Raw genomic sequence first — 25,026 nt, 5'->3', positions numbered from 1 at the left:
GCTCAAGGCCTTGGAAGACCAGGGGGAGTCCGCGAACTTTGCTCCTCGCAAGAGCGTCGGACTCCAACTCCCAGAAGCCCCAGCCAGCTTGGTCAATGGCCAGGGATTCTGGGACTTGAAGTCCAAAAGCATCTGAGGGAGCCAAGTTTGGCGATTGCTGTGATAGATTCACACACAAAACCCAGGGCTTTCCACAAGAGGGAGCTAAACGCGATGCCAACCCGCATCGTCGCTCCAATGCAGACGCAGCCTTTGGGGCCGCGCTGCGAGGGCTGCTGTGGTTTAGTCTGGGCAACAGAGGCGGCGGAACGAGAGAGGTGGGACTATTTCCGTGGCCAAGGAGCCATGTTTTTGCTGCGGCTCTCCCGGGTTCGGCTTTGGGCGAGCGGCCGGTTGGGAGAGAGACAGGTGAGGAATGACGAACCTTCCCCCGCAGTGGCCCCTAGTATAGTTATTAGTTTTATGTCGCCTCAGAGCCCGCTTCCGGTGCAGACCGGAAGTGAGCGGAGCCCTGTTGCCGTGGTAACGAGTGCGGCCTGTGGGCCTAAGTTTTGCTGCAGGGCGACCAGAGCCCCCCTCACTGCAAAGGAGAGTTAATGTAAAACACTCACTTGAGAGAAAATGGGAGGCCATGACCAAATAAAAGCTTGAAAAGCACTCACAGGCCCAAAACACACTGCAGAAATATTCCAGTTGGAGACCGCTTTAACTGCCCTGGCTCCATGCTATATAGAGAATTCTGGGAACTGTAGTTTTGTGAGGCGTTTAGTCTTCTCTGTCAGAGAGCGCCTCTAGTGCCATAACAAACTACAGTTCCCAGGAGTCCATAGCAGTGAGCCAGGGCAGTTAAAGCAGTCTCAAAGTGGATTATTTCTGCAGTGTGTTTAGGGTCATAGAAATGTAAACACATTTATCTCAGCCATGCTCCAAAGGGAGGACCTTTGGGCGCTCCTGCTCCTGGGGCAGGAGGTTAATTGAGATGGAGGACAAGGCCCTGGGAAAGGAGGACAGGCCTGGTCACCTCTGCGAGTTTGGGAACCATGCTGCGTGAATGATAGGATTTTCAAGACCTAGCCTGTGATAGTCTGGAAAAAGAGTATGCGAAGGGTTCTTGGGGCACCTTTGAGACTAAGGTTGCCTCCACACAGCAGAAATAACCCAGTTTGACACTGCTTTTAACGACCATGGATCCATGCTATGGAATCCAGGGATTTGTAGTTTGTTGTGGCACCAATGCTGTCTGACCTAGAAGGCTAAACGTCTCCCTGAACTACAGTCCCCACCCTGAAATGAACCCCCCTCAGGATGAATGGGTCCTAAAACAAATCAAGCCTGAACTCTCCCTGCAAACCAAGATGACTAAACTGACATTGGTCCAAAACACACTGCAGAAATAATCCAGTTTGAGCCCGCTTTAAATGGCCTGGCTCAATGCTAGGGAATTCTGGGAACTGTAGTTTTGTGAGATATTTAGTCTTCCCTGTCAGGGAGCTCTGGTTTCGTAATAAACTACAATGCCCAGGATTCCCTAGCACTGAGCCAGGGCAATTAAAGTGGTTTCAAACTGGATTATTTCTGCAATGTGTTCTGAACTATTGTAATACTTTCTACATATCATGGTAAGTCATGACTCATTAGAGAAGGCAATCCTGCTTGGCAAGATAGAAACCATTAGGAAAAGAGGAAGACTTCATTACAAATGCATTGACTCAGACAATGAAAGCATTGCTGTGAATCTGCAGAAACTGAGCAGGGTTATTGTTGGCGGGGTGACTTGGGTCTCATCCATGGGGTTGCTATAAATTGGTCGACTTAGCATCAGTTAACTCCAAAGGTTTTCACTTGCCACTGGAATGACACCAGTGTTGGCACTGACTCAAGCTATTCTGTAGCTAGAAGAGATGCAGAGATGATTCCCCCCCCCCACACACACACATAATACAACTTCATCAAGCCCACAGATGGGAAACTACTTAAAATCAACTATATTAGTAATAAAGGGCTGGAAAAGACCAGCAGTAAGCACTGGCTTGGGGGCGGTGTGGGGTGTGGCGTTTCGATGACTGACGGCCCATCGCTGCCCTCAAGCATCACGCCACCCACCCAACCAGACAGTGGGCAGTGTTGTGGCACTCCATCTTTCATACAACGCACACCGCAGGAGCACTGCAAAGCTGTGGTGTAAAGGGTGCCCTTTTGCCAACTCAAAAAAGACCTACATTTTGCTGCCCCTTTTTGAGGCAGCAAATAGCTGGATCGGAGCTGTGGTTTCCGGTTGCCATGGCCTCAATCTACGCTGAAAGGGGTGATGTCACATTGCCCCTTTAGTGCCATCTGTTTCAGCCCTAAATTGGAAGTTTTCTGACAAAAAAGGGAAATTAGCTTTGTTGTTAAATTTTATTGACTGAAGTTGCAAGTTTAGTGATAACCTAATTTCATAATGGAACTGCTCGGTTGCTGTATGGCCCAGAACCCCAGAATCGGCACCACCACGCCGCTTTGTGTCCGTCTGTACCGGGCCTTTGTTTTATACTGGACACTGCAGAGAGGCTCCTAATCTTTACAAGGAAACTGAGGAGATGATGACAATGATGATGATAATGATGGTGATGACTTTATTTATATTCTAACAAAAGGGCAGGGTCTCACCCTAAAATTCAGAAAAACAAAATAACACTTAAGAGATACGTAAACACGAAACATGAACAGTAAGAGAGAATGCAACATAGTGACAAAGTGAAATAAAAATAATATCTGCAACCAGTAAAAAATATAAATACCATCAAAAGCAGAATAGATACAAGGTAATAAATATGTGTAAGCTGTACCAAAAAGCATACATAGATAGGGTTGCCATAACCCGGCTGCAACCGGGTCTTTCCTGGTTTTGGCGGCACCTGCCCGGTCACGGCACGGGTGCAGCCAAAAACCGGGAAAAGCCCGGTTACAGCGGGGTTGCTAGGCAACCCTCAGGGCCTCGCTGCCCTCCTCCTCCTCCACCGTGCATGGCCGCGCGGAGGAAAAGGAGGGCAGCGAGGCCTGGGGCAGAGGAGGCTGCAGGGAGGCGGCGCCAACCTCCCCGCCTCCCTGCAGCCTCCTCGCCTCCTTCCTGGTCCCTGCGGGGGCCAGGAAGGAAGCAAAGCCCTGGCCATCGCCGGCAGCCTGCTCACCTCCTTCCTGGTCCCCACGGGGGCCAGGAATGAGGCGAAGCCCTGGCCATCGCCGGCGCTCTCCCCGCCTCCTTCCTGGTCCCTGCGGGGGCCAGGAACAAGGCGAAGCCTCGGCCATCGCCGGCGCTCTCCCCGCCTCCTTCCTGGTTCCTGCGGGGGCCAGGAAGGAGGCGAGGCCCTGATCCTGGCCTCCGATTGCGGCGAGGCCCGGGGCCCAGGCGGGGAGGGAATGCCTCCTTAAGTGGAGGCTTTCCGTCGCCGCTTGGCCTCCGCTCCCCGCCGCGAGGGGAAATGTAGGACAAAATTTTCAAATGTAGGACACATGGATGGATGTCCTACATTTGAAAATTTTGTCCTACATTTTTCCTGGTTTGGAGGTCCGGCACTATGGCAACCCTATACATAGAACACTACCAAAAACTCTTAACTCCACCTAAAAAGTCAACTCAAAATGGATAAAGATAAGCACAGTACTCTATTAACTAAGCAAAACAAACTTAAACGGAGCAGCTGCAAAATGCTTCCTCTGAAAATACACTGTCTGGCCTCTGATAGTGTGTTTCTTTGCTTGTTGAATCCAGAACTATCACTTCTTGTAATGGAAACAGTCCCAGGTAGTGGGCAAACAGTGATGAGACAACCATTTTATTTGTGCCCCACTTTCTCCTAAAACCCACGATTCAAGGTGGTTTATCAATTAAAATAAATGTAGTACTGTATACCTAAAACATACAGAAGGCATTACAATTAGACTATGCTTTATACAGGGCAAAGCTCAGAGCAGTATATTTGGTTGTCATCTATTTGTACCCTTCCAATATGAGGTATTTTGAGCTAAGTTTTAAACAGAACATGTATAAGAAATGGAAAAAGGGGGAAATCACGAAGAAGGAATTCAAAGAAATAGCAGGCATGTGTAGGGGTAAAGTCAGAAAAGCTCAAGCACAGAATGAACTCAGACTTGCTAGAGAGGTTAAGAACAACAAAAAGGGCGTTTTTGGATATGTCCACAGCAAAAGTAAGAAGAAGGAAATGGTAGGGCCACTGCTTGGAGAAGATGGCAAAATGTTAACACGGGACAGAGAAAAGGCAGAATTACTCAATAGCTTCTTTGCCTCAGTCTTTTCAGAAAAGGCAAAGGGTGCTCAACCTGAGGATAATAGAGCAGAGGACAGAATAGGGGAATTTCAGCACAGAATAAGTAAAGAGATAGTAGAGGAATACCTTGTTAATCTAAATGAATTTAAGTCTCCAGGACCAGATGAACTCCATCCAAGGGTATTAAAAGAACTGGCAAATGTAATATCGGAGCCATTGGCAATAATCTTTGAGAACTCTTGGAAAACAGGAGAAATGCCAGCAGACTGGAGGAGGGCAAACATTGTCCCCATCTTCAAAAAGGGAAAAAAAGAGGAAACCACAATTATCGTCCAGTAAGTCTGACATCAATCCCAGGAAAGATTCTAGAGCAGATAATTAAAGAAAGAGTCTGTGAACATCTAGATGGCAATTCCATAATCACAAAAAGTCAACATGGGTTTCAGAGAAACAAATCATGCCAGACAAATCTAATCTCTTTCTTTGATAAAATTACCAGTTTGGTAGATGAAGGGAATGCTGTGGATATAGTATATCCTGATTTCAGTAAGGCCTTTGACAAGGTTCCCCATGACATTCTTGCAAACAAGCTTGTAAAATGTGGGTTAGACAAGGTAACTGTGACATGGATTTGTAATTGGTTGACCAGCCGAACCCAAAGGGTGCTCAACAATGGCTCTTTTTCAGCCTGGAGAGAAGTGACCAGTGGGGTCCCACAGGGCTCTGTCCTGGGCCCAGTGCTATTCAACATCTTTATCAATGACCTGGATGACAGAATTGGGAGCATACTTATCAAATTTGCAGATGACACCAAATTAGGGGGAATAGCTAATACCCCAGAGGACAGGATCAAGATTCAAAATGACCTGTATAGACTAGAAAGCTGGGCCACAGCTAACAAAATGAAATTCAACACGGAGAAATGTAAGGTATTGCACTTAGGGCGGAAAAATAAAATGCACAAATATAGGATGGGGGACACCTGGCTGAAAGAGACAACATGTGAAAGGGATCTAGGAGTCCAAGTAGACCACAAGTTTAACATGAGTCAACAGTGTGATGCGGCAACTAAAAAGGCCAATGCAATTTTAGGCTGCATCAATAAAAGTATAGTGTCTAGATCAGGGGTAGGCAACCCTTTTGAGCCGGGGGCCAGGTTGCTGTCCCTCAGACAACTGGGGGGCCGAAGCCAAAAAATAAATAATTAAATATTTTTTTAAAAAAAATTAGATAAATAAATAAACCGGGACAAATGTAGGACAAAATTTTCAAATGGAGGGCACTTTTTAAATAAAACATGGAGGACATGCGAAAAATTTTGCTGATTTTAAAAAAAAATGTTAAGATAAATGCATGTTTCTGAGGCTTCTATAGACAATTGCCCCACCATGCCCCTCGTGCGAGACGCCAAATGCCCCGGCGGCAATCGGCGGCAGGACTGGGCTGGGGCTGGTCCCAAGGCCTCGCCGGGCCGCATCCGGCCCGCGGCCGCAGGTTACCTACCCCTCGTCTAGATCAAGAGAAGTAATAGTGCCATTATATTCTGCTCTGGTCAGGCCCCACCTGGAATATTGTGACCAGTTCTGGGCGCCACAATTCAGAAATGACATTGAGAAACTGGAGCGTGTCCAGAGGAGGGCGACTAAAATGGTGAAGGGTCTGGAAACCATGTCCTATGAGGAACGACTTAGGGAGCTGGGGATGTTTAGCCTGGAGAAAAGAAGGTTAAGAGGTGATATGATAGCCCTGTTTAAATATTTGAAGGGATGTCATGTTGAGGAGGGAGCAAGCTTATTTTCTGCTGCTCCAGAGAACAGAACCCAGAACAATGGATGCAAGCTACAGGAAAAGAGATTCCACCTCAACATTAGGAGGAACTTCCTGACAGTAAGGGCTGTTCGACAGTGGAATGCATTCCCTCGGAGGGTGATAGAGTCTCCTTCCTTGGAGGTCTTTAAGCAGAGGCTGGATGGCCATCTGTCGGGGATGCATTGATTGTGATTTCCTGGATGGCCCTAGTGGTCTCTTCCAACTCTACGATTCTACAATTCTATGATTTTAGAGTGCATATGATTATCTCTGAGACTAGTATTTGACTTCTTTCTCCCTGTATCTCTCCCAGTTTAAAACAAAATCAGAAACAAAGCTTCAAAAGCAAATATGCCAGGTTGTTCTTGATCATTTTGAGAAACAATACTCCAAGGAGCTGGGAGAATCCTGGAACTCAGTCAGGTCAGTTTTGAATTCTTTGTGTCCATTATACACTCCCCGCCACCCTTTGCGTCATAAAATAGTTACAGTAGGTGTGGCAGAGCTGCACAGAGCACAATCAGGAAAATTCCAAATATATTTATTCTTATCAGTACAAAAAAGAAAGATCAGATACTATGGGATACAGGGCTGGTGAACCTCTTAGGACCTGTACAATAGTCTTGGGTCAGTATAGCTGATGTTCAAACCGAACAAATTCCTCCACAGTTTAAAAGTAAAGTCAACAGCATGCTTTGTTCTATGCTTAAATCATGAATCAATGGCAATCACAGGGATTATTTGTTCTTTCCTACTGTACAGCAACAATGCATACTGCCTTAGTTTATTAACTAACAGGGAATCAAATGGTTCATACCAGTGTAAATCCCAGTTCGGTGACACACAAGTGCAAGAACTGTTTATGCTGCTTCATTGAATTTGCACTGTGACAATTGAAACTTCACCAAAATTGCGCTTTGCTTTTCACCAAAATTGCCTGATAAACACTGTCATTTAAGTGCTTCATAAACATATGATATTCCTACTTTAACTTCTACTTTTATGACTATTAACAATTTAGAAACAGCACATTTTTCCAACTGCACAGTTTACAATGAATTCACAAACTGCACATTTTTTCCAACTGCATTTTTTTAAAAAGAGTGTTTTGCTATGCAAATTAACCTCAAGTGATTATGTTTCATAAGTTTCAGAATACTTTTTGTTAAAACTTGAAAATATTGGTTTTTTTCTTATCAGTGAAACTGCAGAGAACATTTTTGGTATGTATTAATTAAATCTGAGTAGGACCAGTCAGTCTACTCTAGACAGTAGTTCCCAAACGTTGATTCCTCAGATTTTTGGACTTCAGCTCCCAGAATTCTTAACTGTTGGCCATGCTGGGTCAGGCTTCTGGGAGTTGACGTCTAAAACACTTGGATGACTGAAGTTTGGGAACCACTGGTCTAGAAGAATTGCTTCAGTATATTCGCTAGTTAGCCCTTAGAGGGTGATCATTAGACCCAAGAAGTCCCCACAATTTGAAATCCAGTTAATCTGTTTGGAACACAAATATGCTGAAATGTTTTGATATAAACTAATATAAAATAATAGAATATATTCTGTGTTTGTCTTAATAGTTTTCTGGATTTCATCCTAAAATTAGTTGGATAGTCCTATTTCCTAGCCTTAGAAAATCACACTCTAATGTTTTATCAGTGCCAGCTCTTCTTGCAAGCTAAGTTTGCCCTTGGAAGACCGTAGAGATACCTTTTCTTTTTCTTCATGGTCATGCAAACCAATCCTTCCATGCAGTAATTTCTGATACAGAAAAAGGAGACAGACTGCAGCCTAGCCCTTATGCTGAACTGTGCCAAAATTTCATGCTTATAGTGGTGGTGTGTCTGAGTTCCATGGAGTGGCAAGACAGGAGAGAAAAATCCTACAGTTACGTGTTTCAGAATATAAAGGAGGTGGAATATATTAGTTGCATGCTGTAGGTTCCCATTCAGTGTGAGTAAATCAGTTGACTGCAGTGAAAACTACAATGTGCCCTTGTACAGAGGAGTTTCATCCCAGGAGCCCCCATGGATGCCAAAATTTGTGGATGTGCAAGTCCCATTATATACCATGGTGTAGTAAAATAGTGTCCCATATGTCAAATGACAAAATCAAGGTTTGCGTTTTGTACTTTTTTTGACAGTCGGGGGGAATCTTTTCAAACTGGCAATGGTGGAATCCACAGATGCAGAATTCATGGACGCAGAGGACCAACTGTATTTGCATGCAACTGAATCTAAAATAACTGTTTCCCACAGCCTAGAGTAGTACAGTTGGCCCTTCTTATACACGGATTTCTTAAACACAGATTCAAGCATCCACGGTTTGAAGATGTTCCAAAAAAGTATAAATTTCAAATATCAAACCTTGATTTTCCAATTTTTATAAAGGACTCTATTTTGCTATGTCATTATATTTAATGAGACTTGGGCATCTACGGATTTTGTTATCCACGGGGGATCTTGGAACCAAACCCCAGCATATAACAAGGGTCCACTGTAGATATTTCTGTACCACTCCAAACCTGAATGGTTTTTTCCCCTATTTTCACTGATGCTACCACATTTTATGTATTGATGCATAACAGTATGCTACTATTTGTAAATAAATACAGTAACATCTATATTTTTTTCATTTATCTCCAGGGAAGTGCTTATAGCGCCCCAATGCTGGCAGTATGCTGTCCTCCTTAATAAATTCAGCATTTCCTCTAAAGTGGAGGATAATTTGCATTTGAAAGGCTATCACCTGCTTTTCCCAGAAATTTCATCATTCAAATGTTACATCTGTAGTACTCCTGGTAGATTCCCTGCTCAAAAACACAGAGCTGGTAGACTGAAGGAATACTACCTGCTGAATGCAGCATCACTGCTAGCAGTGCTGGCCCTGGAAGTGGAAAATGGAGAAAACATTTTAGATATGTGTGCTGCTCCAGGGGGTAAATCAATAGCAACACTTCAGTGTGCTTGGCCAGGTAAGCCACTGCTCTCTGAAACCAATTAGAACATACACAAATTGGCTGTTAGATTGCTAAATAACCCATTAAGTGAGTAATTCAGAGGCATTCATTAAGAAAACTCTCATGGCATTCCTTTTCCCTATTGCAGTCAAAAGCCAGCACATCAGGAACTAATTTCTATCTCAAACACAATCTGCCTATTATGCCGTTGCCACCTAGCACCAATTTTCTTGTGCATTTGTTGAAGGCACATGAAAAGAAATATTCTGTAGTCCTCTGGTATTTTCACATCATCTCTGTGATACTCCAATTTTGCAAGGTCAGCTCTAGAGAGAAAGTGCTCATGAAGTGCAGAGACATGAAATAAAAAGACTATATTCTAAGATTCTGTAGAGATAAGATTATTGTCAGTGGGCACAGCTATGTTTCATCAACTGGATGATTCAGTTAAAGTTTTTTTTTTGGGGGGGGGGGGAAGGAATTCAATGTGCCACAAGTAATTGCAGAGCCCAGGAAAATTTTTGAGGGAGATTATGGACCACCATACAGGCTGAGTCTCCGTTATCTGGAATTCCAAAAAGCAAAATATTCCAAAATCCAAAATTATCTACCTGGGTGGCTCTGAGATAGTGACACCTTTGCTTTCTGATGGTTCAGTGTACACACACTTTGTTTCATACACAAAATTATTACAAATATTGTGGATAAAATTGCCATCAGTCTATGTGTATGTGGTATATATGACATATAAATGAATTTCATGTTTAGACTTGGGTCCCATCTCCAAGATACCCCATTATGCATATGCAAATATTCCAAAATCTGAAAAGCTCAGAAATCCAAAGCACCTCTGATATGGGAGACTATAAGGGAGACTCAACCTGTATAATCTGTTCTAGATTTAGGCAGTGTATGAAGAGTAAGATACATGCTACACTGGAGCCATTTGTGATAAAGGCCTAGACTAGAGCCCCTGCTTCCAAGCAGTCTTGGGGGCCATTTACACTTACTTTTTTGAGCGAAGAGATTCACATCTCCGCACCAATTCAGAACCGATTCAGAATTGGTTCAGTGTTCCCACTATGTTTACTACGATTGAATCTCTCTGTGCCATTTTAACCCTGTTGCCATTCACATTTGCCACCATATTGATTTTAAATGGGGGTGCCTCCATTTCCAGGAATGATGCAGCACAATGTGAATCAATTCGGTAACATGATCACACTACCATAGATGCAGATTGTTGCAGCTCCTTAAAAAAACTGCTAAAGGGTCTGATACAAAATGCACTTCGCCCCCCCCCCCCAACTGCACCAAGTGAAGTCGGGGCACATGTGAACTTCATGCAACTAAACCGGTTCCACACTGGTTTATTTCTATAGTGTGAATGGGGCCTTGGTAGGCATTTGGCTGGAAATGGTAGATTAACTGTTCCCCTGCTTCCGGCTTTCCCCTGAAAGTCTCTTCGCAATGCTCCTTTCAACCTGGCCAAGTATTCCAAACCATCGGAAACTGTCCCTGAAATAGCATCTCCACCATACTCAGCCCACCACCTGACTGTATTGGCTATCCACATTTATCACATTTATCTCAGAAATACGTTTTTTTAATATGACACAGATAAAAGCAGCATATGAGTGCAGTTCCATGACAAACAACTAGCAGAATATGGTGTAACCCTTGTTTGTCCTCTTGACTCTTTTTTATGAATTCCATCCATTCCTGAGGGTGCTTTGCAACACAAAAGATCTATCAGTTTCATTACAAGTGGTTGTGATGTAATTTATTTTGCTTGTCAGCTGCCATTCTCACATTGTACTTTTCTGTCATGGTATATATCTGTGGCTGCATCCACACTGGTAGAAATAATGCAGTTTGACACCAAGTTAACTGCCATGGCTCAGTGCTATGGAATTGTGGAAACTGTAGTTTGTTGTGGCACCAGAGAAGGCTAAATGTCTCACAAAACTACAATGCCCAGAATTCCATATCATTGAACCAGTTAAAGTGGTGTCAAACTGGATTATTTCTGCAGTGCAAATGCAGATTAAATATTTGAAAAATAAAATGCTCCTCTGTCTTTTTGAATCAAATTCACTCACTTTATTTGTCAAGAAACCGTCTGGCCTGAGCAAATATCAATTAGCTTTTCATCGTACCACTGTATTATATATCATATCTGTACATGATAAGGGGTTGATTAATGGCCCTGATTCTTGACATAACATTGCCTCTTCCAGTAGATTCTGGTTATTGTTCTGAATATAGAATTTCAAGTTTGGTTTGCATAATAGTGCTAACTTATTTTTAATAGATTTATTTATCTAATGTCATTCTTGTTCAGGTCTTCTGCTCTCCAATGAATATGATAATTTGAGATCACATTGGCTGAAGCAGACATTGGAATCATTCATTCCAGAATCTGTGATGAACATAGTTATTCTTTCTCAGCGGGATGGAAGACAGATTGGAAATCTCCAACCTGAAAGTTTTGACAAGGTATGTCTATAATTGCTGATAACTTCATGGGTCTCAGCACAACCGTCTCAGTGATAGTTCTTAATTTTCCTTGTAAAAACTGCAACAAAAAAAGAGTATGCCAACTTTTATCCTTCATATAGTTGTGTTCAATTTCTTCTCCATATTTTGATATGATATCAAATATCAGATCATATAGGTTCTTTGCAGGTCATCTGGTTCGAACCTCTGTTCAGTGCAGGATATAATGAGAATATCTCTGTCCAATGGCCATCCAGCCTCTGCTCAAATACCTCCAGCAACAGAGAGCCAACCCCTTTCCTGAGGCAACCTGTTCCACTGTTCAGAGATTTTTGGCACTAGGAAGTTTTTCTTACAGATTTGTTGCATAGTTATAATTTCCACCCACCTCAGGAGCAGCAGAAAACACATCTCATCCATTTTCTATGTGACAGTGCTTTCAGTGTCATAGGACTAGGATTTCCAGAGCCCTTATCATCTTGTTTGTCTGTTTCTGGACATAATTGTATGAACATCCTTAAAACATGGCACTTGGAATTTGCCAATTGTAGGCTGGAGAGTGTAAAAAATAATGAAGCTACTTCTCTGGACACCATCCTTCTGTTAATGCAGACTAAGCCTGCATTAATTGATTAGTTAACTACATAAATCCTCTTGTGTGCATCAGGTGAACTTGTGCCACAAAATCATTTAGTTTTGTTAATAAGCAGTTTTATACATTTTTAACCACTTGTTTCCTGGGAAAAAGTATCACAGGAAATTGCTTTCAAACAGCCTTCCCATGCACCATAAAGTCTGAAGTCCAGCAGGAGATTTAGTATTACATTTGAACTGACATATTGGCATCACTTCTTAATGCTTAATTATGAGAAGTATTAAAGAGAAATTCAAAGAAATCATTTGCAGGGCATTCATTTAGGAAACTAACTGGTGAATCAAAGTTAAAAACTAATTTCCAGTTGTTATTATTTGCCATCAAATTGGCTTCTACCTACTGTGATCCCTTGAACTCCAAGAGGTTATCAGAAGCCGAGCTCAGACCTTGCCAACTCAAGGCTGTGGCTTCGTTGATTGAATTGATCCACTTGTAATATGCTTTTCCTTTTTTCCTACTGCTTTCCACTTTATCTCTCCTCAAACCCCCCTTCTCACAGTGAGTCATGTTATTCCATGATGTATCCAGAATAAGAGATCCTCAATTTAGTTATTTTTGCTTACAGTGGGAGTTCAGGCCTAATTTGCTCACAGTCCCATTTATTTGTCTTTTTGGCAGTACATAGTACCTGTCAAACTCTCTTCCAGCACCATTTTCGACACAAGTTAATTTTCCTCCTGACAGCCTTCTTCACTATCCTGCTTTCACAACCATGTTCTTTATATATTAAACAGATAGAGTGATAAGATGCAGCCTTTTACAGCCAACTGTCTTGCCAGTTGGAAACCATTCTGCTTTTCTATATTCAGCCATGGCTTCTTGTCCAGAGTGTGATGTATGCAACAAGACAATTAGTTCTTGTGACATACCCATTTCATATAGAATGAATCATAATTTCTCATGTTCTACACAATAAAAGGCCTTTCTGTAATCTATAAAACACAGCCTTTATTTCAAATGTGGTCTGTAAAATCCTTTGGAAATTACAGAAATGCAGAATAATTTGTTAAATTGACAAATGAAGTGAGAATTTGAAATGGTAGGATATGTAAAAACTAAATGGCCATGGTTCATTAGTTTTTCAAGTAGCATCATAGATAGTTTACTAGTCCATTAAGCTTAGTATTTTCTACACCAACTTGCCATGGTTTTGCAGGATTTCAGATCTTCCACAGCCCTGACAAGAGATATCAGAAATTGATCTTGAGATGTTCTGTATGCAAAAGATATGTTCTCTGTGTTGCAGCCATTAGCCATTACAGATTAATGCATATCAAGAGAAATTTCTGAGTTGTTTTGCACTGCTGTAAATATTTGTTAAGGAAGATATATTTTGCATATGAATAAAATATACAAAGTGCATGACATCCAATAAAATGTCTAATTCTTAGATAAACATAATGTTTATGTGTGACAGTGGTAGGTAATCTGGTGTCCTCTACGTGTTCTGGACCACAGCTCCTCTGAGCCCCAGACAGCATGGCAAAATGGTTAGTGAACATGGGATCTGTGGCCTAAAAGACACTGATCTGCCCCATTCATTTTGTCAGTAAGTTAATTGTGTTATGAATGAATGAATTTTCTTGACTATATGAAAGAAGTTTCCATATTTTATTTTATTTTTCTTATTGGTCATTTAGGTACTGGTGGATGCTCCCTGCTCAAATGATAGAAGTTGGTTATTCTCTTCTGATATCCAGCAGGCTACCCTGCGATTAGCACAAAGGAAGCTATTATCTGCTGTACAGATACAGCTGCTAAGGTAAGAAGTATGAACAAAAACTGATATTCAGTAATGCACAACCCTGGGCTGAAGGACATGCTAAATTGTATTTCTCAAGCTCTGCATCAATCTGACCCATATATTCTTCTCTCCATATGCAGTCACAGTAAGTCAGCCATCATTTAAAAAGGTAAAGAGTTATATTGACTTCTTCTAATAACTACCATGGTGTACAGAAAGGGTCATTCTGCTCTTCATGCTGAGCAATAGGCTTGTAACTAGGACATTCTTGAGGAGGGGGACAGTGGAAGGGAGGGGAGAAACAGGAAACCAGGAGAGTTTTCCACTTATCTTTTAAAGTAGAACAAAATTCTTGAAGCCTGAGTAAAACACACCTTTCTAATTTTTTAAAAATTGTGTCATTGCCAGGTTTAACTGTTAACATAAAGAACATATTTAAATAGACGGAAATAGAAAATACAGTGCTTGGAAAACACCAATGCAGCTATAGTGGCTGAAGGATTCTGGATGGTATAATCCACAAAAAAATGAACCCTGATCAAATGTCATCTCATTATCTAAGAAAAATTAATAAAAGTCTCTAGAGAAGATGATACTGCTATAGGACAAGGGTAGGCCTAATTTTAAAAGACCTACACAATTGATCAATCGGTGCCTCTCTGGGAGCAATGTGTCCCATCCATCCCCAAGAGTTTGCTTACTGGCACAAAGTGAAAGAAAAAACTTATGTAGCTAAGAGAGAAAAGGTGGCTTTTTCCAGCTCTTTCTTTATCCACTAGTTTCAGGTACATCTGGGGTCCCTGAATGTTTTTATTCCTGAGGGAATGCAGCTGTTTTATGAAGGGTGTGGGGCAAGGTAAGTGGTAATTGTTGTGTTCTCATTGTAACCACAGAGACACTGTCTGTCCCTGCCATTCATTACAAAGGCTACTAGGACTAGGAGGGAGTTGGAGCAAGACAGGTGGAAATGGTCAAGCCCAGTTGACAAAAGGCAGTCTCTTTGTGCCACATATCTCCTGTGCTATAGACCTGTGGTTCTCAACCTTTAATCCTCCAGAAATTTGCATTTCAATTCCCAGACTTCCCAGCCAGCAGTCAGTGGTCAGTGATTGTGGGAGCTGAAGTCCAAAACATCTGGAAAATCACAGCCAGAGAACAACAGGATCATGTTTATCATAAATAATTAGCTTACACTTTGTAAACTGCTTAGAGAGTGCTTAAGTGCACTGATAAGCAGTATAGAAATGTACTTGCTATTGCTATAAACATGGCATATTCGTGGATGTTCCAATGGGAACATACATTATGTATAACTTCTTGTATAACATACCCAACATCTTGCATAATTTTCTCTGATGTTTTTGTCAGAGTTTCTCACCACATCATAAAGCTTATAATGAGGTTTTTATATGGTTCCTTGTCAGATGTCGCTGGGCTTTCATTGGAGCAACCTGCATTATAAATGGAAATCAGTTTCAAATTGTTTTAATTTCCAGAAAGTGTTCTGGGAAATTTAGGTGCAGTACACACAATGCTAAAGCGCCATGCTTGCGCCGTTCTAGGGTTACGGGACCGCGCAGCAACTGCACGGTCCCTAACCCTAGCACATACTGACGGCGCAATAATGGCAGCACTCCGTGTACACGGGCATTGTTATTATGATGTAATGGATGCATAGCATCCATACGCTGTGCCTCACCAGTTATGTCGTGAGTGCGCCATTGGCGCACTCATGACATAACTGGCATGGGGGGGAAGAACCCGCTCTTTGCGGATTCTTTTTCCTCCGCAGGGAAGCCATGTGGTTTGGTGGCTGCAGCTTCCCTGTGGAGGAAAAACAGGCGCCAGTAGACCGCAGTTTTCAGCAGTCTGTACTGCGCCATAGGCTTGTAAGGGGACTAAAAATCTTCACTGGTGAGGAGTGAGAAACCCCGGTAGGTCTGAGTAGAATTCCTGGGGATTGTCACACAAAGTGGGGTGCAGAATACAACAGTTAAACAAATTTATGGGCACACAAAAGTCTAAATGCAGTGGGAACTGCACAAGGTATCTGCCTGAGTTGAAGGGCAAGATGTTGTTGCCACTACTTAGCTCCCATTCTATTCCATGAAAAGGATTAGCAATGGAATTTTACTTCAAAAATGGTGATAGGACAAAGTCCTCCGTTGAACCTGAGCCACACCAGTTTAGAGGGTGCAGGACAGGCTGAGTGGTACAGTGGGCATACCCAGCTGCAGATACAAAAATCTGTGGATGCTCAAGTTCCATTACACACAGTGTAGTAAGTATAGCAATAGCAAGTACTGTACATTTCTATATCGCTTATCAGTGCACTTAAGCACTCTCTAAGCAGTTTAGAGTGTGTAAGCTAATTGCCCCCAATAAACTGGATACTCATTTAGTAAGCTATGGAAGGATGCCAGGCTGAGTCGACCCTGATGCCCTGGGATCTAACTCACAACCTTGTGGTTGTGAACAGCTGCAGTACAGGCATTTAACCACTATGTCACCAGGGCTCCCTAATATAAATGGTGTCCCTATGTAAAATGGCAAAATTAAGGTTTTCTTTTTGGATTTATTTATTTTTAAAATATTTTCAAGCCATGGATGGTTGAATCCATGAATGCAGAATCCATGGATATCAGAGGCTGATTATATAATGAGTTTTGTCCTCCAACATACAGGCATAACTAGTGGTTGCCATTTGTTAGTCTTCCAGATTTTGCTGCCTGAGGCACATGCTTCTCTCTTCTTAATGTCAGGACTGGCCCTGGTTTTTGTGTATCTTCCATTCATATCAGTAGGACATGGATTGGCAGACTTCCTAATGGCAGTATAGGCCTTGCCTTCATTACTGTATATACTCGTGTGATGACTAGGTCATCCTGTCATTTGGAAAGTTCTCCTGACTATAAGTCGACCTCATGTATAAGTCAAGGGCAGATTTGAGTGCCAAAATTATGGATTTTGATATGACCCTTGGATAAGTCGAGGGTAAAAACTAGGGATATATAACAAAGGACCTAAAGGACGAAGCAAAGCAAAACAATGTCAAAGAACTTCCAAAATCTTTGTGCTCACTCTTAAGGTTGCATGGACGAGAGAGTAGAGGGGGTCAGTGCTTCCAGGACAGATTATACTCTTGCCTTTCACCAGGGGATGGTTCCTTCTTTTAAATAAGAGTTAAGATAAAGTACTTACATTGACCCATGGGTAAGTCAACTTAGGTTTTTGGGTCAGTTTTTTGACCTAAATTTCTAGACTTATACATGCGTATACAGTACTTCATTTAGCATACTGCTGGACAAATGGATGCAATTAAAGGAATTGTCTGAATAACTTACCTAACTTTCATCTCTGTCCTAAGGAAAACTCGTATCTTTGAATTACGTCTCCCTGGTTTACTGTTGCTTAAATTGCAGCTGTTGTTTTATGTACAAGGACAAGTACAAATGAAAATTTAAATGAACAGCCACATAATACAATAGAATATTGGGCGAGAGGAAATGGATAGATTAAGCAAGTTCCCCTCCCCCTTCCTTACTCATTTTTCCCTGCTATATGCTATTTTATGGTTATTGATCAAATACTAAAGCTTTTTAATAGAGTGCTGTCTTTCATCTGAGAAGTATACCGGCTGTCAGGATGAATTTAGAGAGAAATAAAACAGCTTGTTTTCCTAAAAGTAGTATTCTTTATGGAAAGCCCTCATAATGGCAGTGCAAGTGTAGGTTGGTCTGGGGTGGGGGGAGTTTTTTTTTTTTTTTAATGCATGACTTCCTCGGGAAAAGGTCTAAAGGAAGCTTGTGATTTATAACCGAAATATGAGTGTCTTATTGCAGTAATGCATCATGTCACCCATTTCCTTTCGAGAAATCAATCACATTTAAAACACTGACCTCCCTCAGTTTTCTCTCTTCAGTATTTGACATATGGAATCCAATTTCTGAACTCCAGACTCAAAGAAGCATATATCATTCGGTGAAATTTTTGCAAATTTGTATAAATCATTCTAGATTATACTCCTCAGATGGAACATGCTTGATGGCAAGAACCTTGTTGGTAGAGAAAAATCCAAACAACCCAAGATTCCCAAGTGCTAATTTAATCCAATTGGGCCTGTTATCTAGAAGAGAGAGAGAAGCTGTGTTTTTGCTGAAAACATTCCAAAATAGGTGAACAGTGCAGCAACAGCAGCTGCAAACAATAACTTTCCTGCCAGAGTTTTGAATATTAATTATCACTGAATATTAAAAAGGTCTACCTCCTCTTGTTCATAAAGGAAGCAATAACACATGGATTAATCCATTGTTATATATCCCATTTTTGTTGTGCCCCTTGGCTGAAAGAAATAAAAGTCAGTTATTAATACTATAACAATAGTAGTAAAAGTATAATACTATAACATTTCATCTTTTGCCATGAACTTGCAGGATTTTGAAACACTGGTAATTTACAGCTTGTGTGTGTTTTGCTTACTATCTTTTCACCCATTTTAAAATATTATGGACTGGCTGAGATGTTGCAGCCAAACTGTGCTTTGGCTGCCAGGATCGAACTGCATATTACATTTCACACATAGCATTAAGCTAAACCTCTGCTTTCTGTTTACAGATGAATGTGCAGAGCCCAAATCTAGCAGGTGATTGCTAAGTAGTTAACAAGATCTCTCTTCTCATTGAACATTCCAGTGATTCAGATGAAATGCATTTGGCTAACTGTGCTGGTAACAAACCAAATCTTATCTTCAAACCAGAAATGGAAGCCACTGTAGCGTTCAAGCTTTCAAGAGACAGGGTTAACCTGAATGCATTAATAGAGGACAGCAGGCCAGTTTCTCCCTTTTTGTTGTTCCCCATATTTGGAGAATCGAAGTCTGAAGAGAATAGTATCTTCTGTGCATGCAGCAGCTCCATGCATTTGGAACCCCTACTTTTCAGAATCAGCAAGATTGCACATGGTGAAGTTTACACTTCCCTCACTTCCAGCCATTTCCCTTCCTAATTTTGTTCCTCTATGCCTGCATAGGGGTCTTAAATATGGAGGGGGAAACCCACTTAATTTCTGAATTTCATGGAGGACTTTTTACTTATGGGGAGGTTTTTCTTTTCCAAGTGGAGAGCAACAAAGGAGTCTTCCCCATACATTCAAGTTAATCATAGAATCATAGAGTTGGAAGAGACCACTAGGGCCATCCAGTCCAACCCCCTGCCATGCAGGAAATCCAAATCAAAGCATCCAAGACAGATGGCCATCCAGCCTCTGTTTAAAGACCTCCAAGGAAGGAGACTCTATCACCCTCCGAGGGAGTGCATTCCACTGTCGAACAGCCCTTACTGTCAGAAAGTTCCTCCTAATGTTGAGGTGGAATCTCTTTTCCTGTAGCTTGCATCCATTGTTCCGGGTTCTGTTCTCTGGAGCAGAAGAAAACAAGCTTGTTCCCTCCTCAATATGACATCCCTTCAAATATTTAAATTGTGCTATCATATCACCTCTTAACCTTCTTTTCTCCAGGCTAAACATCCCCAGCTCCCTAAGTCGTTCCTCATAGGGCATGGTTTCCAGACCCTTCACCATTTTTGTCGCCCTCCTTTGGACATGCTCCAGTTTCTCAATGTCCTTTCTGAATTGTGGCGCCCAGAACTGGACACAGTATTCTAGGTGGGGCCTGACCAAAGCAGAATACAGTGGCACTATTACTTCTCTTGATCTAGACACTATACTTTTATTGATGCAGCCTAAAATTGCATTGGCCTTTTTAGCTGCCGCATCGCACTGTTGACTCATGTTCAACTTCTGGTCTACTTGGACTCCTAGATCCCTTTCACATGTTGTCTCGTTCAGCCAGGTGTCCCCCATCCTATATTTGTGCATTTTATTTTTCCGCCCTAAGTGCAATACCTTACATTTCTCCGTGTTGAATTTCATTTTGTTAGCTGTGGTCCAGCTTTCTAGTCTATTCAGGTCATTTTGAATGTTGGTCCTGTCCTCTGAGGTATTAGCTATTCCTCCTAATTTGGTGTCATCTGCAAATTTGATAAGTATGCTCCCAATTCTGTCATCCAGGTCATTGATAAAGATGTTGAATAGCACTGGGCCCAGGACAGAGCCCTGTGGGACCCCACTGGTCACTTCTCTCCAGGATGAAAAGGAGCCATTGTTGAGCACCCTTTGGGTTCGGCCGGTCAACCAGTTACAAATCCATGTAACAGTTATCTTGTCTAGCCCACATTTTACAAGCTTGTTTGCAAGAATGTCATGGGAAACCTTGTCAAAGGCCTTACTGAAATCAGGATATACTATATCCACAGCATTCCCTTCATCTAACAAGCTGGTAATTTTATCAAAGAAAGAGATTAGATTTGTCTGGCATGACCTGTTTCTCTGAAACCCATGTTGAGTTTTTGTGATTATGGAATTGCCCTCTAGATGTTCACAGACTCTTTGTTTAATTATCTGCTCTAGAATCTTTCCTGGGATTGATGTCAGACTAATCCTCCTTCTTCAACACCAGAATAACACTAGTATGAATTGAAGTTTCATTTTTAGGTTGGATATAGACTTGTAGCCATAGTTAGTAAGCCATAGTTTTGCCCAATTCATCAGGGTCAGCCCTGGTTGTTATTTGGATTTGAGACCACCAACAAATACCAGTTGCTATACGCTACATATTGGAGGAAAGCTTGGGAAAACCACCGCTCAGTATTCCTTGCTTAGGAAAACTATGGAATTCATGGGGTTGCTATAATTTGACAGGCAACTTGAGAGTAACTGTGCTCCATGAACAAGATTTGGAAGATGCACGTTCACCAAGCCAGAAAACTCACTGTCAGGCCGTCTTACCTCACAGGGCTATTACGCTTATAAAGTACAGGGGAGAAGAGCCATGTACACCCCCTTGAGATGGACAGTTGAGATATAAAGTTAATAAATATTAATACCTTAACATTTTTTTCCTTGAGCTTCCAGCCTAGTCATGACACTGCAGCATCGAAGAAAGTGTTTCTGTTCTTGGGACAGTGTATTTTTGTGTGTTGCTGTGTCTCACATTCCTTCCACTGCAGCTCTGAAACCCTGCAAAGATAGAAGAAGGAATATCTTTTCCATCATCCTTTCTCTCTCTGGCTGTCTCCTGCCTGTGATCCTTTTCTTTTCTTTTTCTCTTTCTTTCTTTCTTTTTTTGGTCTCTGGTTTGAGAATTCTGTTAAAGAATGAGGCTGTTATTTACATTTAATGGAACAAAAAACAGTTCCCCCAACACTATAATTATCAGAGGACTATAATTAGAAATATAAAATGTGAAATTAATAAACATTAAAATATCACACTAGAAGAAATATGTTGGGTAATAAAACAAACAAAAGTACAAATGGCTATGCAGAGGGAGACAGTTCAGAAAGTGTTTTCCGAAGATGATGATGATTTTTTATTTGCCTCGCCTCAAGACTTGGAAATGATTCCTTTGTTCATTGTATTTATTTTGAACCATGCTTTTCTCCCAGTTCAGGACCAAAAGTGGCTTACAATAATATGAAACAAAATTTAGCTAAAAGCAATTAATTCTCTTTTCAAAGAGCTTGGTTAAAAAAAAATCTTGAAAATAACAAGATAAAAGCACAGCACACCACTTTCAAAATGCTCTTCTGCCAGAAATACTGTTTGGTGTTCACTAGTTTTTATACATCAGGACACACATGCCCAGTATAATAAGAGGAGTGATGCATATTTAACTTTCTCATACTGCTCTTGAGTTTCCCCTGTGCCACCACATTGCTTTGCTTCACAGGCATATAGTAAATTGTGTGCTGTGGATACAGGAGGGATTTTCTGGCCTTTTCAGATTGATTGTTGTGTAGCCACAACCAACAAATATAAGTGGAGTAGCTATGACGTGCTAGGCCAGGTTGATCTTTAAAAGGAAAACAAAATCTATGATCACTTTCAAAAGAAGAAATGCAGGGATGAAAGTAAATGTAATTTCAGTTGCTTGAGTGGCTCAGAAGGGATTGCTTTCCCGCTGATCAGAACCAGCTTGGAATTCAGTTAAAAAGAGCTTCTAATGGCAAACACGAGATGGCAGCGTTGAAGTGCAGCGTGGTGTTCTTGTAATTTATCCCAAAATCTTTTTTCTTAATATGAAGAATGGATAAGTTAGTGATATAATTAATGCCAGCTTTCCTAACAGGACAAAAATATGTAATTAGTCACTGAATAAAAGCTTCAAAGAAGTGGAGTTTGTAAATTCAATTGCTTTGCTTATATTATTTCTCTTTCTCTATGTACGTACACCTTTAACTGTTTACCAAAAGGTTCCAAGAAGCCCTAGAAGGTTTTATGGTTGGGATTGATGGCGATTCTGTTGATGCCCTGGTTGATACCTGTCTATAGCCCTTACCAGGGCTATAGACAACATCATTCCCAAGTGTCCTTTCAGGCCTGCTTCAAATAAAAAAACTTGGTATATGGAAGATTTTCGACAAATGAAGCAGGCTGCGCAACGACTAGAGCACTATTGGCGGAAACATCAGCCGTCTATCCCACAAGACACTCCATAAGAACCTATTGGATTCTTACCGAGTGGCAATAAGTACATCAAACAATTCTTTGTATGCTGCACGTATTGCCTCTGCAGAGTCTCATCCAGCAGAGCTGTTCAGGGTGGTTAAAGAGCTAACCCAACTGTCTCCCACCCTGAACTTCTTACTAGAACCAACTAAGGCCTGCTGTGATGCTTTCAATGACTTCTTTGCAGATAAAATCTCTCGGACGGGCTGATCTTGATGTCGATATTATAACAGGAAAAATAAGAGAAGTATTCAGCAACTCCGTGGACTCTGTTAAACTGGATCATTTTGAGTTTATAAATACTAATTATGTGGAAAGCTCCTTGGAAGTGTAAGGAAGACAACGTGCCCCCTTGATCCTTGCCCATCTTGGCTGACCGTCCAGGGTGGGGATGTTGTGACTACTTTATTACAATCAATAATCAACACTTCCTTCAGGGAGGGTAAATTTCCATTTAAGTTAAAATTAGCAGTGGTTAAACCACTCTTAAAAAAATTCTCCCTGGATCCCCTGGTGAGAAACAACTATAGACTAGTCTCCCTATTACCATTCTTGGGCAAAGTGACCGAGAGGGCAGTTGCCTTCCAACTCCAGGCTTTTTCAGCTCTTTGGCTCTTACAACAACCTTATAGGACCAGATGATGATGATATTACTATTTGGTTTAGATAAAGTTAGTCATGCATACATTTAATTCAAATCAGTGGACCAACCTAGTCTTTCCAGTGATTTCAGTGGTATACAGGCACTAGCAGTGCAAACCTATGTGTTTTGGGGAAGTTGAAGGCTTTCACAGCCAGCATCCATATTTTTTGTGGGGTTTTTGGGCTATGGCCATATCCTGGAAGAATTTATTCCTGACATTTTGCCTGCATCTGTGGCTGGCATCTTCATCGCCTGAAAAATCCACAAAAAAAAATAAATAAATGTGTTTTTGCTCAGAGCTGTCCCACTGAATTCAATGGGTTATACTCCTAGGTTAGTATGTATGTGTTTACAACCTAAATTCCTCTAACATAGTACAGAAATCTTCTCTGTCTCCTTTCATTTTTATGTCCTTTTTACTCCTTCTCTCCTGTAATCATCCTGATGCCACCGACACAAATTAGTCATAGTATACCTTACCATCACATTTGTAGGACTCCTAATTTGTGTTTGTTGATAGATTATTTCTATGAAATGTTGGTTCAGTAGAGATCTTCAACAGAGTGGTCCCTCTTTTAGTTGCAGTACAACATATTTCATTGGTGGCTAAACACTGTGGTTAATTCCCCCACAAAGAGTGAACAATTTTACATTGTCCAGTTCATTCAAGAACTGATTGTAAACAGCAGTCACTTGCATGTTATTCTTACAGCATTCTTACCAATTCAGCATCCATGGATCCCCATATTTTTTATCAAGTTGGTAACATCATAAAATGGCAAAAAGTGACTTTCAATTGAAAAGTGGTGGTAGGTATAAGTTTTTAAAAGATATGCACCATAGCTGCAGCTTTATCTCTGACACTACATGCAGATATGGGTGGTCTCCCCCCCCCCCTCCAGCATATGTGTGAAAGCATCTGATCTTCACAGAATCTGGGCAAAGTCAGCATTACAGTCACAGCAGAACACTATTAATAAGAATTGCAGAGTTCTGGTCTAATGGAGGACTTAATAAAACTAAAATATATTTATATTTTAGGAAAGTAAGTGGATTTTGTTCAACTAAGACATTTCAGAATGTATTCATGCAATTCAAAAAACTTTGAATTCATTGGGTTCGGGGGGGGGTTGAGCAAATGCTCGGCATGACAAATCGCATAAGATAATTTTGTATTGTATCTTGTTGCAAGACTTTCTAATACAAAATCTAGCTCAATATATTTGTTCCTTTTGATTGCTTTACAGGTCTGCAATTAAAGCCTTGCGTCCTGGAGGGTATCTGGTTTATTCCACATGCACTCTGTCAAAGGCCGAAAACAGTGATGTCATTACTTACATCCTTAACTCTTGTAGCAATGTTCAACCAGTGGATATGGGCCCCTTGGCCAGTTCAGCATCCCAGGAATTCACTTTTGCTTCAGGTGTCCAGCCTCATGAACTTTTAGTACTTCCAGAAAGGGGGAAAGCATGGGGACCAATGTATATATCTAAATTAAAGAAAATATGATGCACATGACTCCTGTGATGTTATTAAATCAAAATGACACATTGTTGGCAGGACTGCAATTTATTGAATTTAAAGAATGAACATGCAGTTTCAAAATCCAATAATCTCTGTTTAGTTGCTGACATTTTGACTTGTCCATTAACTCACTGACACAGTAGTACATTTTGGAGTGCAGTTGCTCAATATGACTGCCATTATTGTACATGTTACTTTTGGAAGATTATTTTGGAACAATTTTTATCTTTTTATCTGAGTTTTAAAGTTACTTTTCTTTTTTTAAAAAAAGTAACATGTTATGAATGTGTTAGCTTTCAAAACCAACATCACCATTGCTCATTAGAAAGCAATAAAACAGAAGGCAGAACAACTTGACAT

At 41.2% G+C, this 25,026-nt stretch overlaps 1 protein-coding gene across 1 annotated transcript; it reads left to right on the top strand.

Moving 5' to 3' along the window:
- The first annotated feature begins 30 nt into the window (after nt 1–30).
- On the top strand, nt 31–24,655 carry LOC121917181 (tRNA (cytosine(34)-C(5))-methyltransferase, mitochondrial-like). The gene is made up of 6 exons (XM_042442904.1): nt 31–408; nt 6,391–6,500; nt 8,723–9,051; nt 11,381–11,535; nt 13,831–13,952; nt 24,390–24,655. The coding sequence occupies exons 1-6, from the start codon at nt 214–216 to the stop codon at nt 24,649–24,651; spliced, it is 1,173 nt and encodes a 390-aa protein (XP_042298838.1). The 5' UTR covers nt 31–213; the 3' UTR covers nt 24,652–24,655.
- The last annotated feature ends 371 nt before the right edge of the window (nt 24,656–25,026 follow it).

This window comes from Sceloporus undulatus, unplaced genomic scaffold (assembly GCF_019175285.1).
Source record: "Sceloporus undulatus isolate JIND9_A2432 ecotype Alabama unplaced genomic scaffold, SceUnd_v1.1 scaffold_12, whole genome shotgun sequence".
NCBI classification, from domain to species: Eukaryota; Metazoa; Chordata; class Lepidosauria; order Squamata; family Phrynosomatidae; genus Sceloporus; species Sceloporus undulatus.
This window is presented reverse-complemented; position numbering and strand designations above follow the sequence as displayed.